General features: G+C 54.7%; 3 protein-coding genes across 3 annotated transcripts; all 3 read right to left on the bottom strand.

Annotated features, from left to right (window-relative positions):
* Positions 1–19: 19 nt before the first annotated feature.
* Positions 20–1,021, bottom strand: STEHIDRAFT_96822 (20S proteasome subunit). The gene is made up of 3 exons (XM_007303761.1): positions 829–1,021; positions 399–693; positions 20–292 (listed from the first exon to the last, which is right to left on the bottom strand). Exons 1-3 carry the CDS (start codon positions 977–979, stop codon positions 145–147), a joined length of 594 nt encoding a protein of 197 aa, XP_007303823.1. The 5' UTR covers positions 980–1,021; the 3' UTR covers positions 20–144.
* A 7,925-nt stretch (positions 1,022–8,946) lies between these two features.
* Positions 8,947–11,845, bottom strand: STEHIDRAFT_121205 (uncharacterized protein). Its single transcript, XM_007303760.1, has 12 exons — positions 11,496–11,845; positions 11,385–11,419; positions 11,087–11,243; positions 10,889–10,953; positions 10,703–10,809; positions 10,585–10,630; positions 10,393–10,443; positions 10,180–10,291; positions 10,075–10,117; positions 10,011–10,019; positions 9,904–9,941; positions 8,947–9,807 (listed from the first exon to the last, which is right to left on the bottom strand). Exons 1-12 carry the CDS (start codon positions 11,579–11,581, stop codon positions 9,105–9,107), a joined length of 1,452 nt encoding a protein of 483 aa, XP_007303822.1. The 5' UTR covers positions 11,582–11,845; the 3' UTR covers positions 8,947–9,104.
* Positions 11,846–13,470: 1,625 nt separating this feature from the next.
* Positions 13,471–14,858, bottom strand: STEHIDRAFT_156563 (uncharacterized protein; the record flags this gene model as incomplete). The annotated part of the gene is made up of 2 exons (XM_007303759.1): positions 13,471–13,948; positions 14,011–14,858. The coding sequence occupies 2 exons, from the start codon at positions 14,856–14,858 to the stop codon at positions 13,471–13,473; spliced, it is 1,326 nt and encodes a 441-aa protein (XP_007303821.1).
* Positions 14,859–15,062: the final 204 nt, after the last annotated feature.

Raw genomic sequence — 15,062 nt, 5'->3', positions numbered from 1 at the left:
AAAAAGCGCGCGTCAGTCGAGACGAAGAGAATTTCCGATGCATTTAGTACAGAAAGGCTTGACATCGAGGCTACCGCGATACTACTAGAACACTACGTCCTCCGCCCTCGCGGGCGCAAGACCAAGATACACCCCCACAGGACTCTACAGCGTGATCTCGCGAATCCCATCCTTGTCAACAACCTTGACTTTGTAGCTCCCTGGCGAAACGACAAGCCTCTTCGCTACCTCGTCGATCGCTCGTCGGAGGACGTCGAGTCCTTCCTCGAGTGTACCGTCAGGGTTGTGATACCTGTGTTCAAAACGATCAGCATCGACACCTCTATCACGGCAGTGCCACACCAAGAACAGCACCACGGGGTGAGGAAACCCAAAAGCCAATCCTCCAAACAACTCACCTATCCAACAAACTCAACGCGAAGTAACTCCCATACCCATGCGCCGCAAACGGCACACTCGCCATCGTCCCCAGATAATCCAACCAATACAAATGCGGCTCGCCCTCCTCTCCCGCCTGGGTATCGTACCCTCCCAGGAGGAGGTTGACCGAGTACGGGTGCCGGGAGCGGAGGGACTCTGCGAGCGAGCGGCGGACCCAGGACGCGGCGGATTGGGGGCGGAGGGGGTAGACGTTGCGGATTTGGTAGAGACGGAGGTTGCGTTCGACGTATTCTGCGAAGTGGACGGTGTCGCCTGTATAGGGGGTTAGGTTAGGAGGGAGGGGAATGAGATGAGATGAAATGGGTGGATGCACGTCAGTGAATGTTGGGCAAGGTTACGACTGGAGCAATGAAATATTATGAAGGGTTTAGAGAGCAATACACGTACCCGGCTCTCCAGAGTAGGCCATCAGCAAATGTGGTGTGAGCGTCTTAATCTTGTCCTCGTCGACCTTCATCTTCACGATAGATCGTGCGGCGGTCGTATCCGAGGCCATAAGGACGTAACCCTTGCCCGTCAGCGCGAATGAGCACTCCATGATAATTCGTTTAGTTTACTGGCAAGAGATTTCGAGGGTGAAGGAAAGATATGGAGTGATGGAGTGAGAGGAGGGAAACAGGCTGGGAGGGAAAGATGATGTACACCTTAGAGGACCGGACGCGCGTCGCGTCCTTCAGTACGATCACGTGGAGATTCGATCCTACTTTCGGAGTTGAATTGTGGCCCACATACTCATGGTGCCACCCCACCTCCAACGGCTCCTCGTAGAGTACACATCGACGGAGCAAAAAATCCATAACATACAGAGATTCGAAGCTGAAGAACATGTAAAGCATGAAAGAGCGGAGACTCACGCCGAACAACTCACAGCATAGCAGCCCAACCAGGATCACTCACTGGGACTCTGATCCACGACAGAAAATAAAATTAGACTAACTACCTCTCGAACTCGAAAAACGAACGGAAGAAGCTACTGAGTACGGAATACGAACTAAACACCACACAAAAAGATACCAAACTTCAAATGCCAAATGCCAGATGTCAAAAAAAGTCAACGGAAAGACGGCCAAGAGTAAAAGTAAGAAGACAGGATGTATTTAACAAGGAGGGTGATGGTCACTGGGTCCAGGGGGAAACAAGTCTACTGTAGATCCACAGGGTACTGGTACTGTCGAGAGAAGCACGAAAGAAAGAAGAAAAAAACGAAAAACGAAGATGGGGATGGGGACGAAGGTGTGGGTCGAGGGAGGGGATGGGAGGCGGTGGGAGTAAGTTGAGTGAGGTGTGGTGTGGTGCGCAGAGGCGAGGTGAGATGAGATGAGGTACGGCGATTCAGAGGAACAACGAGGTATGTTGAGAAATAAAAGCTCGATTCAAAGAGAAAACAAAACCTGCTCCTGCTCCAGCTGCTGCCATTCCGAACCAGAATCATAACGGGAAACGCGTAAAGACCGTGTGCCAAATAAAATAAGTTGATCGTAGCTATGATGAAAAGACTCGAAATGAAAAAAAGGGGAGAGATCCGAGAGTGAGTTGAAGAAAAGCGTATTACAATCTATCAAAGTAGATGGACGAACCTGACGAACCGAGTCGAAATGGAAAAAAGGGAAGAGGGGGAACAGGCTAACGGTCAACAAACACGAAAAAAAGCGAGGGTATAGGCGTACGAGGGACGAAACAAGTAGGAGCCCTCACCACCACAAAGTTCAAGTTTTTTCTGGAACGAGTCCGAGAAAGTTCGAGACCGAGAACTCAATCGAAAAAAACGAAGAGAGGGAAAAGCATAGCGAGAAGGGACGTCTTGTACAGCGGAGAGGTTACACAGGTTGTTGGCTAAGTAAGGTAGACGAGTAGGTAGACGGTTAGACGGAGGTAGACGGTTAGGCGGATACGTAGGTAGGTAAGAGGGTAGACGGGGATAGGGATAGATAGAACAAAGATGGTATAAACCACGAGGGTCGGGGTCGGGGGTTGACACAAGTGTCTGGATAGAACAAAGGCAAGGGCGCCGAATCAATTCGAAGCGCGACGCACAAAACGAAAACGAATAACGACGGAGGAAAGACAACACGTACGAAACGGGGCGGAAAGGCAAACAAACCGAAACGCAAGACGGAAAAAAACGACGACTATATGGATTTGACAAAGAACAAAAAGAAGAAAAAAGAGGTATGAGCAAACAAAGCCGAAAAAGAGTGGAAAAAATCCGGGTCGTCGCATATCATAGCGACCAAATCTATTGGCTCGCCGCAAGCATCTCACTCTCACCTCCTCCCTCACAGCTCAACTCCGCTGCGAAGCCGGCATCCTCAACCGGCTCTGCGTCCCCCCAACTCCAACACCCCCCGCACTACTCAACAACGCCGTCGGCCCCGAACTCTTCCTATACACCATCCCCGTCCCCGTCCTCGGCTTCTGTATCCCCTGCACGCCCCCTCCCACACCTCCTCCTCCAACTCCGCCAAGCCCAGGACTCCTCGCCGACGCCGGCGCACTCGCGCTCAATCCCCCCGAACTCCTAGGTGAAGATGACGATGACAGCCCCGAACTCCTAGGCGACGACGACGACAGCCCCGAACTCCTCCCACCCAGACTCCCACTCGAAGTCCTCGACACCGGCACCCCACCCCTCTCATTCAGACTCACCGCATTCCCTTCAACGAGCCTCAAAGGCCGCACCGGAACCGGCATCGTCATCGTCCTCGCCCCAGGCCCAGGTAACGGCGGTCTGCCACCACCCAAGGACCTCCTCGGGACGGCGCCATACCCAGACCCAGGCATGGGCGTAGACTGCGAATTGTCCTTCAATGCTGAGGAAGCCATGGATGAGCCCGTGGAGGAGGCGATGGATGAAGTCGAGAGCCCGGTCGTGCTTTTTCGGAGCTTGAGGGATGATTTGCGGGGTGTCATGGTCGGGATCTTCGGGACTGAGGGTACGCCACTTCCGCTGTAGCTTGAAGCACCGGCATAAGACCCACCGCCACCATAACTACTCCCCGTCGACCTCTCATTCGAATACGAGCCCGTCCCACAATTCGCGCCGACGCTCCGCAGGGAGGCTACACTCGACGGACTCCTTAACGATAACGACGCCACGCTGCCCTGCGACTTTAACGTCCTCCCTATCCCTGACACTGCCCCAATACCCGTCCCAGTTCCAGTTCCGGTTCCAGTAGAAGCGATGGACGCATGAATCGACGCCACGCTCGCCTTCTTCCTCGGCTGCAAAGGCAACGGCGGCAACCGCTTATCCCTATCGAACACCGAAAGCGACGAAGGCGACGGCGACTCGAGGACTTGTCCCTCTTGATCTTGATCCGTAGACAAGTCGACAGGATGGGGATGTTCGACGGGCGTGATCGGCGCTCCGAAACTGATCGTCGAGCTCGTCGAACTCGAATCTTTATCCCTATCCCTATCCCTCTGCTCCTCTTCGTGTTCCTGTTCTGCGCCGGTGGTGGTGGTGGTAGTCGTGTTTGTGGTCCCGTCCGAACGCGATCGGAATCGCACAGGAAGCGGATAATGTCCAAGTTCGTGTTCATGTTCCGGGATACTGATCTCGAGCGTACTCTCAGGCAACGAACTCCTCACTTTCAATATCGAGCTCGTTTTCCGTGGTTTCGCGCCCGAACTCTTCGTCCTCGGGCGCGCACTGGGGGAAGAATTGGGCGGAACGTCGGCACCGTAGGAAGATCCGCTGAACGACCTCGAAAGCGGATGAGGCCTCATATTCGGCGAGCTCGCGGGTCGATGATGATAGCCTGACGATGAAGACGCAGAGGCGGGGAGCGAGGAGGTCGATGGGGATCGGTTTAACTTGACGGAGGAGAGTCGTTTCGTGAGCGGTGATGGGGCATCTTCGTCCTCACTAATGCATCCATGGTGAAGTTGAAATATTCAGAACAGTTAAGCTTGTAAAATGGGGTGAGTGAGGGACGCACCTATCACTCCACCCCAACCCAGTAGTCAGCCCAATCCCCCCCTTCAACAACTTCCCATCCCTATGTCTCACCCTCCTGCGCACCGTATCCCTTTCATCCTTATAGATCCCACTCTTCGTCATGACCGACCCCGCGTTCGACGCTAGGCTCAGGGTACTCCCCGGTCGTCCTCCACTGAGCGTACTCCCCGGTCTGCCTCCACTATTGGGACCTGGGCTGAAGCTACCGTTGGGACCGAGGCCGGGAGAGAGGCCGTCGAAGGAGGGCGAGGCGAGGAGGTTTTCCGGGAGGATTTTGGAGTGGGGGGAGAGGAGGCCGTCGCGGAGCATTAGGTTCCTGTTATGTATATACCATGTTCTGTTAGCATCAGCGTACTGTATCCCAAATAATGTGGAGAAAAGAAAGCAACGCACGGCAACGGCGTATGCAAATCCAAACTACTCTCACTCCCATCGCTCGCATTCCCATCCCCATCTCCATCCCCATCTTCCTCTGCCTCACTCACCTCTCCCTCTCCATCAACCTCTCCCATAATACCACTCTTCGGACTCCTACCCCCCGCCAGAGTCAAATCGTCTAGAGTGAACTCATCCCCGCCTCCGCCCCCGCTCCTCCGAATGACAGTCCCATAATCCTCCACAAACGAATCTTCATTCCACTCTCCCTCCCCTCCTGATCCTGATCCCCTCGCCCTTGTCCTCCCCACCACGGATTCCCTCAAATACGGCAACTCACTCCCATTCAACCTAACCTCCACCCCACTCATCCCTGACATCCTCCCCCCTCCCCCTCCTCCTCCCTTTTTCGAACCCGACGCAGACGCAGCCGCATGCACAGAAACACTCCTCCCAACCCCCCCACCCTCAGCCCTCTTCCGCCCCGCCCTCCTCGAACTAGACGCTCGTCTCGCCGAAGCCCCAAGCGAAGACGTCGATCGTCGTCTCGGCCTTGGTGTCCTGTTCAACATATCTTCGATCCCTGGAGACGCGGAACGGGTTTTCTCGTTATCGTCTCCACCTACACCAACGCCCACGCCCACGCCTACGCCCACGCCGACGAGACTGCTCCGCACACTGATACTGATACTGTTCCTCACGGCGTCGCCGATACTGTTCCCACCGAAACTATCGCGGACGGGCGTATGTGGCGCGAACCGTTTCGAGAACGCGGAGGGAGGGGGAGGTTGGCTGGGTGGTGTAGCAGTCGGAGGAAGTGGGAAATGTAAATCGAGACTTGAGCGTGAGGAGTTGGAACCGCTGCCGCCGCTGTTCCTGGGATACGTATACGTCGACGTCGAAGAATTGAGGTTGTTCGAACGCATCGGCGAATAGTTCATCGTATTCTCCTCCTCCTCCTCGCCTTCTTCTTCAGGATCGTCGCTAGGCAGATCAAGCATCGATATCTGCGCAATCGAGTCCTCCGCCCCACCCAGTTCCCCGTCTTCCATTTCCAGTTCCAATTCCGCAGACGTATCTTCGCCCGCGTCCGAGCGCCACGAGGGATGCGGAGACGGCGAGGCACGAGGGATATCGTTCAGGGACAACGCAGTGAGACTGAGACTGAGACTCGCCCTCCCGCCCTCGTCGTCCTCGGGGATCGCACGGTCGAGATACGCGGTCAGCCCGGGCGATTTGGCGCGGTCTGCAGCATTTAAATTGCTCATAAAGTTCGGGTGAGCCGAGAGGGACGGAGCGTAGGATGACGAGATGGATGTGGAGCGGCGAGTACCGATTGCTGAAGATGAGTGGACGGAGTCGGCTAGGGAAGGCGGTCGGGAGGGACTACCGAAAGTGTGAAGCGAGGGGGACGGCGTAGGCGGGGAGACGACTGTCGTGCCCTGTTGTTCGGGGTGATAATGGGCGACGTGGGTGTTGTCCGAGTCGTGGGGCCGGTCTGAGGAGGAGCGAGAGGAGGAGGAGTAGACGGATGCCTTGGAGGTGCGGCGGGACGCGCGGGAGACGTTGATTAGCCTGAGCGTGTCCTGTTCAGAGAGTGGGGAGGGCCCGGGGACGGGCGGGAGAGGGGACGCGGGGGGGAGGGACGGCGGGGGGTTGGTCTCTGAGCCGTTGACGACGGCGAGGGAGGGGCCGGGGAGGAGGGAAGAGGGGATATGGGTGGGGGGAGTGGGGAAGTCGGAGAGGAGGAGGGGCACGGCCGTCTTCGTCGAGCGCTGCTTCGGCGACGAGGGCCCTGTGGTCGACATTCCGGCTAGCGTCCGTCGACGGTGGGGACAAGAGGAAGGAGGGACAGGTCGACGATCCGCTTTGACGACAGCGGCGGGAGAAGGTTTGGGAGGGACCAAGGAGATATTGCTCACTTCCGGCCGCACGGCGTCGGCAAATGCAGGTTCGTTCTCAGACACTCGCTCGTGCTTCCCGTCGTCGTCGCGGCTTGTGCGCGCGATGGACAGCGACGTTGGGCTAGTCGTCGACAAGCACCCGTTTGACGATGGCAGCTGTTAGTCAAATAGAGGGCGCTATCCCCGGATGTGCGCGGCCTCTGCGGATCCTCTTCTTTTTCTTCTCCATTTTGTCAGGGGCTTTCCCCATCCGCACATTGCAGCCTTTCTCGACTGCACCCATCAATCAACGGCGACTCTCTATCCCATCCGTCACTCACACCCACGCCACCACTCTCGACGTCTTCCCTCTTCGCCACACCCCTCCGTCCTTCGTCCGCCACAACGTGCTAGCAGAATCCCTCGACCACGTTCTTTTCATTAATTATCCCCGACTTCCACCCCCACCACTCCGGCGGGGGCTCCACCGATTGCTCGCCACACCTGAGTCTTCCATCATGAACATTCTCTTCTTGGCATCCTATCAATCAATGCTAGCGCACGCACGCGTCCCGGCTGATCTCTCCCAGACGCTAACAAACTAGACGCTACACGAAATCGGTATATCCAACGCCCTTTTTATCCTTAAGTAACCCTATGCCCTCGTACAACGGCTGTCTGCAGGAATCCTTCTTTCGTACCGAGACCCGAATTAAGGCTGATTGGAACAAAAGGCCGACATGAACGTTCGAACATCCAGCATCGAGCATCATCCGAGCAGCTAATCCTACGCGAAGTGATTCGGTACTCGTCGCTCCCCGAAAGACGTCGAGGCCTGGTAGCGTTTGCATCTGGGCCTGACTTTCCGACTCTGACACCTCCACTTACCTGACACTTTTCATTTTTGATTGATCCTTGAACAATGGAAGTCCGTCCAAGTATAGCAATTCCCACGCCCACACCTCCTTCCCACACCTCCTTCCCACATCGACCCGGAGACGAGTTAGGGTTGGGTGATAGGGTGACCGTCGTGAAGGAAACCGATGTCGATGAGTTGCCTAGTATGATGAGGTATGATGCCCGCTGTGGGTGTGTTTACTTCAATGTAATCGTGAGTGTACTACGCCCTTGTCTCGGCGATGTGATGCTAAAAGCACAATCGCCGTATACGCCCGGATGGATTGAACGATAGTGCCAGCCCGCCATCGAATATTCAGGCATTACTACTAGTCAATGCCTAACTCCGTCTTGTGCTCCGTCTGGTCCGAGTTCGATCGGAGTATCGAGGAGCTATGAGTGGTGAGCGACGGGTCTGGCATTTTATGTCACTGATCTCTCTTCTTGTGACTTACAACCAACTTTCCTCCATCTCTGGCGGCCTGCCTCTCGAACACGCAAACGATCCTCTCGGTGCGCGAATGCAAGCAAAGAAAGGATCCCAGTGTCGCATGTATGCATTGCTTCAAGACCCTACTTCAATCCTACACACATGCTCGTTATCATCCTGATCACTGCTCACATTACTCTACCGTTCCTCTTCACGTCCTAACCCATCCCTCCCCAGCCTTCCCAATCGCATCTCCATCCGCATCCTCTTGTTCTCAGCCCATCGCGACGTTCACTTTCCCTCCTACGTACTTTTAACGCCACTGTCACTTCCGTGCCAGTGCCTATTCCTATCCCCCGAGTCCTAGTCCAAGCACAGTGACGGGTGCTATCATATTATATTGGGCCACAGGAACCAACATCGATGTGGCAATTGACATAGACCGGCACCGTGCCTAATAGTACTAACAGGATCACCTCCATCCGAGTCATTGAATTGCCAGAGGGACCTTCCCTCGAAAATCCCACAAAATCCGCATTATAATAGACACACGGACCTATAATTATAGTAAAAACGGGTTTTACGAGCCCATAATACCTACACATTGCACATTGCATATAACACGCAGATGCTCCCTATCCCTCCACTCCCCCATCCACCCCTTCCCAGCATTCCCATTCCCATTCCCGTTCCTACCCTCTTGCTCTACATATATCCCGACTTTTCACTTCTAACGCCACCCCCACCGCTGTCCCTGTCCCTATCCCTATCCCCACGAGTCTGAGTCCAACTGCAAGCACATTGACAGGTAGTTTGAAAGGAGAGTCATTATATAGACCACAGGAACCACCATCGATGTGGTGATTGGCATAGACACTGATGTGGCCACCGTGTCTACTTGATAGGAATACTTACCTCCATGCATCAGTATCGTTGAATTCGTCGGGGAGGATATCCGCAAAATCCGCATTGTGATGGGTATAAGTTAAGTTACATCCGGGGAGCACAACACACAAACAAACAAACAAACAAACAAACAAACAAGCAGATAAGATAAATACCCAAACCAAAACCATCGAACCAATATACACCACCACACAGTCACTCACTCACTCACTCACACCCTCCTCTCAACACTCACCTCCTCCCACTCCTCCTCTTGCCCCCCTCCTCCTGCTCCCAACCTCTCCTCAACAACCCTCGCCCGCCCCACCAACTCCTCCAACGGCCACGCCGAAGAATTCACCTGTCCCTCTCCCTCCGCCACATCCATTTCAATGTCAATCCCATCATCATATTCATAATCCCCGTCCTCGTAAGAATTCCGATATGAATACCCATCCAACCCAACCGGATCTTCAAAATCCCTAATAAGCTCCATCGTCCCCGTACCCAACACTCCCACTCCCGCCCCTAGCCCTGCCCCCAATCCCTCCTTTCTCGTCCTCGGGTTCGTCCTCGAGCTAGGATTCGTCTCCGTCCTCGAGCTCGGATCCGAATATGTCCCTAGGCCCGCCTCCGGATCGAAATACGTCTCCGACGGATCCTCATGTTGCTGCCGTCCTTTCCCCCTTCCTCCCCGCACAGGGTTCGCAGCGAACTGAATCGTGCTCGTCGTCCCCGCCCCTCTTCCTCCTCTCCCTCCACCTCCTCTCCCTTCTCCATCACCCCCTGCTCCACCTCCTGCTCCGGTCCCTGCGCGTCGTTTGCGCCCGTGTGCGGGGACGACGCCGGCGGAGGAGCCGGTGCCAGAAGAGGGGGGTCCGTGGATCATTTGCCGGAGGTCGAGGAGGAAGCGGGAGACGAGGATTGAGGAGAGGCTGGGTGGTGAGATTCGTGTGGTGAGTATGTAGTTGCATAAAGGGAGCGATGAGAGGAGAGGGGTCAGAGGAGAGAGGAGAGAGGAGAGAGCGTACAGGAGTGTGTAGTTGTTAAGGACCGTGCTGTAGACGCCCTATACGATGGGAGGAAAAGTGCGTGAGTGTGACATTTTTATCATGTCGCTCGGGATTAGGATGCGTACCTGTGGTAGCTGTAGAAGAAGGTCAGAATGTGTGGGTATATCATATCGAGGCGAGACGACTCACGAAATAAAGAATGACAGATCCGAGCTGCAACGCCGTGATCACTCTACAATCACATCACAGTCAGAAAGACCGCGAGGTACAGATCCAGAGCAAGACATTACTCACATATAATATATCGCGCCAGACCGCGCCAATAGTCCCGACATCCGCGAACTGCTCAAGTTGCTGAACCCGCCGCTGTCACGTATGATCTGGAAGATCCGCCAGGCGAGCATGCCTGTGTGTGTAAATTTATGTGCATGAGTTGTAGGTTAGAATGCAGTTGTATAGAGACATAGGTGTAGAATGGATAGGGGAGAAGGGAGCGGGGGAACGTACCGGTGGCGAGGATGTCGAAGCATATGAGGGTGATGAACGTGAGCACCGTCGCTGATACATCCCGAACGACTATTAGTTACATCTCCGCATAACACGCCAATAAAAGAGTGCGCATACATCTACGCGAAGAGTCAAGACGGTATGTGGTCAATCCAGTGTCGAAAGCTATCATAAACAACGATGGGGCTGCTCACAATGGGTTAGACGCCTGCGTGCAAGACGCTTCCGTATCTTGAATCTACACCACCATCACCATCACCGTCTCCTCAGCATACCTCCAGAGCAATGAATTCGAAGGGGCAAAACGCACGATATCAAGCACGACCGCCAGGACGCCAATCAGCGACAACAGCACGACACCGAAAATCCCGAAAAAGTCCCGCTGCATCACCGCGTAGACGCGGAGGACGAAGGAAGCTAAATGTAGAGCATGAGTTGTGTGCAGAGATGAGGGAGGAAGAGGAAGGGAGGGGTGTGGAAGGAAGAAAGTAGTCACCTGAGATGGAAATCCGAGTGAGCACGAGCGAGATCGCCCATGTCGCTTTGTCGATCGCGTCGCAGCTAGTAGGTGGTATCAACGTCTCAGCTTTCAAGTTCGTCTAGAATCAGTCTTGATCAAACACACTAAGATGGGCGTCCAAAAAAAACATCGTCAAGCGCCGAATGTAGACAAAGTCCAACCAAAAAAAGCACCTTTGGCGTCGTCGTCGAATAGCACACATTGAACACTTGATACGCCACGACGGGATACCGCGTCATATAATACAGCACGGACGACATCCTGAACTTGCGGTCCCACACGTACTCCTTCTCCCGTCCGAGATTGAGGAGGATATCGTAGGCCAAGAGGGCTGCGCCAAGGGTTCATCAAGCCACTCGTCAGCATATGAACTCTGATCCCAATCGTAAGGCGTAAAGTGGGCGGCTCCACCGTGACTACTCCACAGCACAGAGTCGACGATGAGGGGGAAAGGGAGAGCGGGGATACTCACCGACTCGAGAGATGGCGGCGTAGTGGTTGATCTGCCTGCGGACGAGGAATATGAGCGTAGGTCAGTATCAAAATTTGACCAATGGAGCAGAAAGATATGAAGCGCGCTCACGTCTGCCTCAATTTATGCACCGTCGCGGCCGTATCCACAGCAGCCCGTCCAACCACAGAAACCAACGCCGCAGAAACGAACGGCATCCTCTCAGTATCTCTCCTCGCAGCAGTTCCAAATCACCGGTTAGTAGAACCCAGTAAGAACAGGCTCGCTCCGATCGAGTCGTCACCGAGAAGAGCGTCAAGTGCAAAACAAAGAGGGAAACCGCAAGTCCGAGTAGGTCTTCTTCCCTATGTATGTATCCAACACGAGGCTCAAATTGACCGACGGACGGGGGGACACTGGTGCCTTCGTACCGAGTCCCTAATAGTGTACACCCAAGAGACTGCGGGCGCCAAAACCGTGACCAGCGAGACCAAAGCCAAAGTAGCTAAGTACCAAAAGTACACCTCGCATCCAGCGGACTGGAGGCGATATATATATAGCTGCTGCTCGAGGCTCGTTCGTTCACTGCATGTCGTGCTTCGTGGCGTCCAACGTTCATTGGTTCGAATAAAAGTCCGCCCTGGCACAGCAATGATATCGGTCGAAAGAAGTTCAAGGGACATCCGAAAACTCTTGATCATCACGAAGCACTGTAGTCGACCATGCATAAATATAACCTAGGTACGCTTATATGATTCAAAGCAGAAGCGAATAAACGAGCATAGGACGAGCATGCGGTTCGGTGGATGTGGAGAAATATCGATATGGTCCTGGATGAGTGATGATCATGGTGCGCGTTAGTACCTACCTACTTTTTCCGCCTCGTGATCTGCGCAGACGAGCGGCACCGCTCACAAAACATCAACACTCTTGCAGAGACCGCTGGCACTGGGCAGTGCACTCATAACCAGCAATAAAAATTGACAGAAATAACCCACTGCCACCCGAAAGGTCCTCAAGAGTCGAGGTCAGAAGCCTCGTGTTTGCTACAGAGATAAGCGTCTCTCTCCTTCCTGGACCAGCCTCGGGTCCGAATGTGCACCTACGGAACGTAGAAAGGATTAAGCGCTCGCTGAAAGATACGAAGACTCCACGAACGCTTGAGCACTGGGAAGATTAGTAGGAGGGAGATGCGGAGAATCGTCAGCGAGGATGATTGCATGCACGAATGCTGGCGAGTGTGAGAAAACTCAACTGATCAGACATCAAATAACAAACCCTTCCATCAAATATCGACGACCACAGCTCTGAGCCTGATGATGAACGCGCCGGCGGAGGAACCAGTGCTGTACACAACATAAAGATCGCGGCAAAGAGGCATCCAATGCACAGCGTCATCTGGAGAGACGACGAAGCTCAGATGGACGACGACATTCATATTTCCTATTTCAATTGTAAGGCGTACATACGTATTGGGAGGTTATATTCAAGAAAAAACCTAGACGGGAGACGGAAAACATATTGGAGTCATGCTCACGGACTGGGATAACAGCCAACGCCATGCATGCAGAACAGGACAAGGAGAGAGAGAGAGAGAGGAAACGAGTTCGTAGAAAGCGACCGCGACGACGCCGTAAGTGTAATAAACACGAACGGATAGAGGAGAGCGGACGTAACAGAACGAGGTGCAAAGCAGCGCACCGTGAAAGCTTGCAAGGATCAACCGATGAAAGCAAACGAGGAAGAATAACAATGGTACAACGGAAGGTAAGAGACGAGTGGTCGTGATGAGGAAGAAAAAGTCGTTAGACAGACACAAGAAGATATGTAATAAATCGAGTATATGGACGGAAATATGATGAGACTGCGTGGCGTGGCCAGCGAGCAGTCAGTCGGAATCGAGAGCAGGTGGGAGAGCGAGGGTTAGAGATGAGGTAGCGCAGGGTCGAGTCGTGACAGTAATATGGCAAAACGAATGAAGAAAAGAATAAGTGACAGGTCGAAATATGAAAGGGACAAATCGAGAAAGCAAGTATGAGACAAAGAATGTAAACGACTCCTATCGCCGCAGATGCATAAGACCAACTCGGATGGTCTGGTATCCTGCTCACCGCCTCTCCTTGAAGAGGGAAGCACTCATCTCGCGCACGGCAGAGGAGATCCTGACGGGCATCGGCCGCTTCTGACGGTCGTTGTGGGCAGCAGGCCTCCTGGACGGCACTACAGGCCTGATGGCCGCCCTTCGCTCCCGCTCCTCTTCCTCGAGCTCATCTCTGACGTCGACCTTCTTGGAGCTGGAGGCGACCGGGCTCGATTCCCTGTCCGATGATCTCTCTTGCTCGGACTCGGGGTCATCAGGAGTGCGCGCACGTTTCTTCGGCGATGGAGGCGCAAGAGGAACGGCGGGCCCTTCTTCATCGTCCGAGTCCCAAGCTTCGAGATCAAGCTTGGAATAGACCCCGAACAACCTACGAGGCTTGATATCCTCCGAGGCAACATAATCTTCGTGATCGATGGGCAGCCGAGTACGAGGGTCAGGAGGAGCCTTATACTCCGGATTCTGGAACTCCTGGCGTTTACCACGGCTAGAGAAGGTTAAGCATCGGTCAGGACATCGATAACTGTGCGAGGAGAGAAAAGAACATACAAGACATATGTCAGTGTCGGCATTTGGTTGTACGGTATCTGACGCTTGGGTGGGGGAGCCTCGAGAGAATCCGAGAGGAAGGGGTTGTTGACAGGGTCGCGAACGGGGACCTTGTTCTTGACGCCACTCGGGTCCTTGAGCCTTGCTTGAGTCTTCGCTCGAGGATTGAGGATACTCTTCAGACCCTTGATGGTGGTCGTCTTGCTGCGAGGCTTCGCCGTCTTGGTCTTGGTCGTAGACCGGTGTACACGGGAAGGCGGAGGAGATGCGAGGGAGTAGGCGCCCTCCTTGGCCTGAGCGACGCGGGAGGGGTGCTTTTTCCCGTCCTCCGCATCGGACTCTGCGTTCGAGCTGGACTTGGGCTTCTTCGAGGGCGAGGGTTTGGAGGTGCCAGCACGCGGGTGATTGGAATCGAGCCAGAACGCGTCCTCGGCCTCGCTGGCCCCCTTCACTTGGCTGTTGAGCTCTGTGACGAGGTCGCTCAGACGTCTCTTCTTGAGGGGCCGACGAGTCTCATCCTTGGCTTCTTCGTGCGGCGCCTTGCCCTCGTCTTCTTGCTCCGTTCCCTCGCCCTCTTCGATGATCTTGGCGAGGTTGAGGCGCGGAAGCGCAGCGCGGGTGGGCGTGGCACGAAGGGCGACGACAGGAAGCTCGCCAGCTTCGTCCTCGGAAGATGAGTAGACAGCGGCTTTAGATGTACGCGACTTGCGTCTGACTGTCGGAGGTGGGCTGGGGAGCGACGCGGTGGACGCGCTGCGCTTGAGCTTGCTTCGAGTGTTGGGTGATGCAGGAGGGGTGCTCTGTACTGGCGTGCAGGCGCGGGCGGCGTGTCGCGTTACGGGGGGCATTGTGTGTGATAGTGGTGGTTGAAAGGGCAGAAAGGTGGAGGCTGAGGCAGATAGAGTGCAGAAAAGAAGGAAGAACGCGCTTTGGGTGGATCTGCGCGTGTCCGACAGTCGTCGTTGATGGTGTCGTCCGCCAACAGTCGCTCCCCCAATTCGAACAATGGCGCCGCGCGAGACCGGCGATCGCCGAGACACGCGGCCTGTTTG

This window comes from Stereum hirsutum, assembly GCF_000264905.1.
Source record: "Stereum hirsutum FP-91666 SS1 unplaced genomic scaffold STEHIscaffold_6, whole genome shotgun sequence".
NCBI classification, from domain to species: Eukaryota; Fungi; Basidiomycota; class Agaricomycetes; order Russulales; family Stereaceae; genus Stereum; species Stereum hirsutum.
This window is presented reverse-complemented; position numbering and strand designations above follow the sequence as displayed.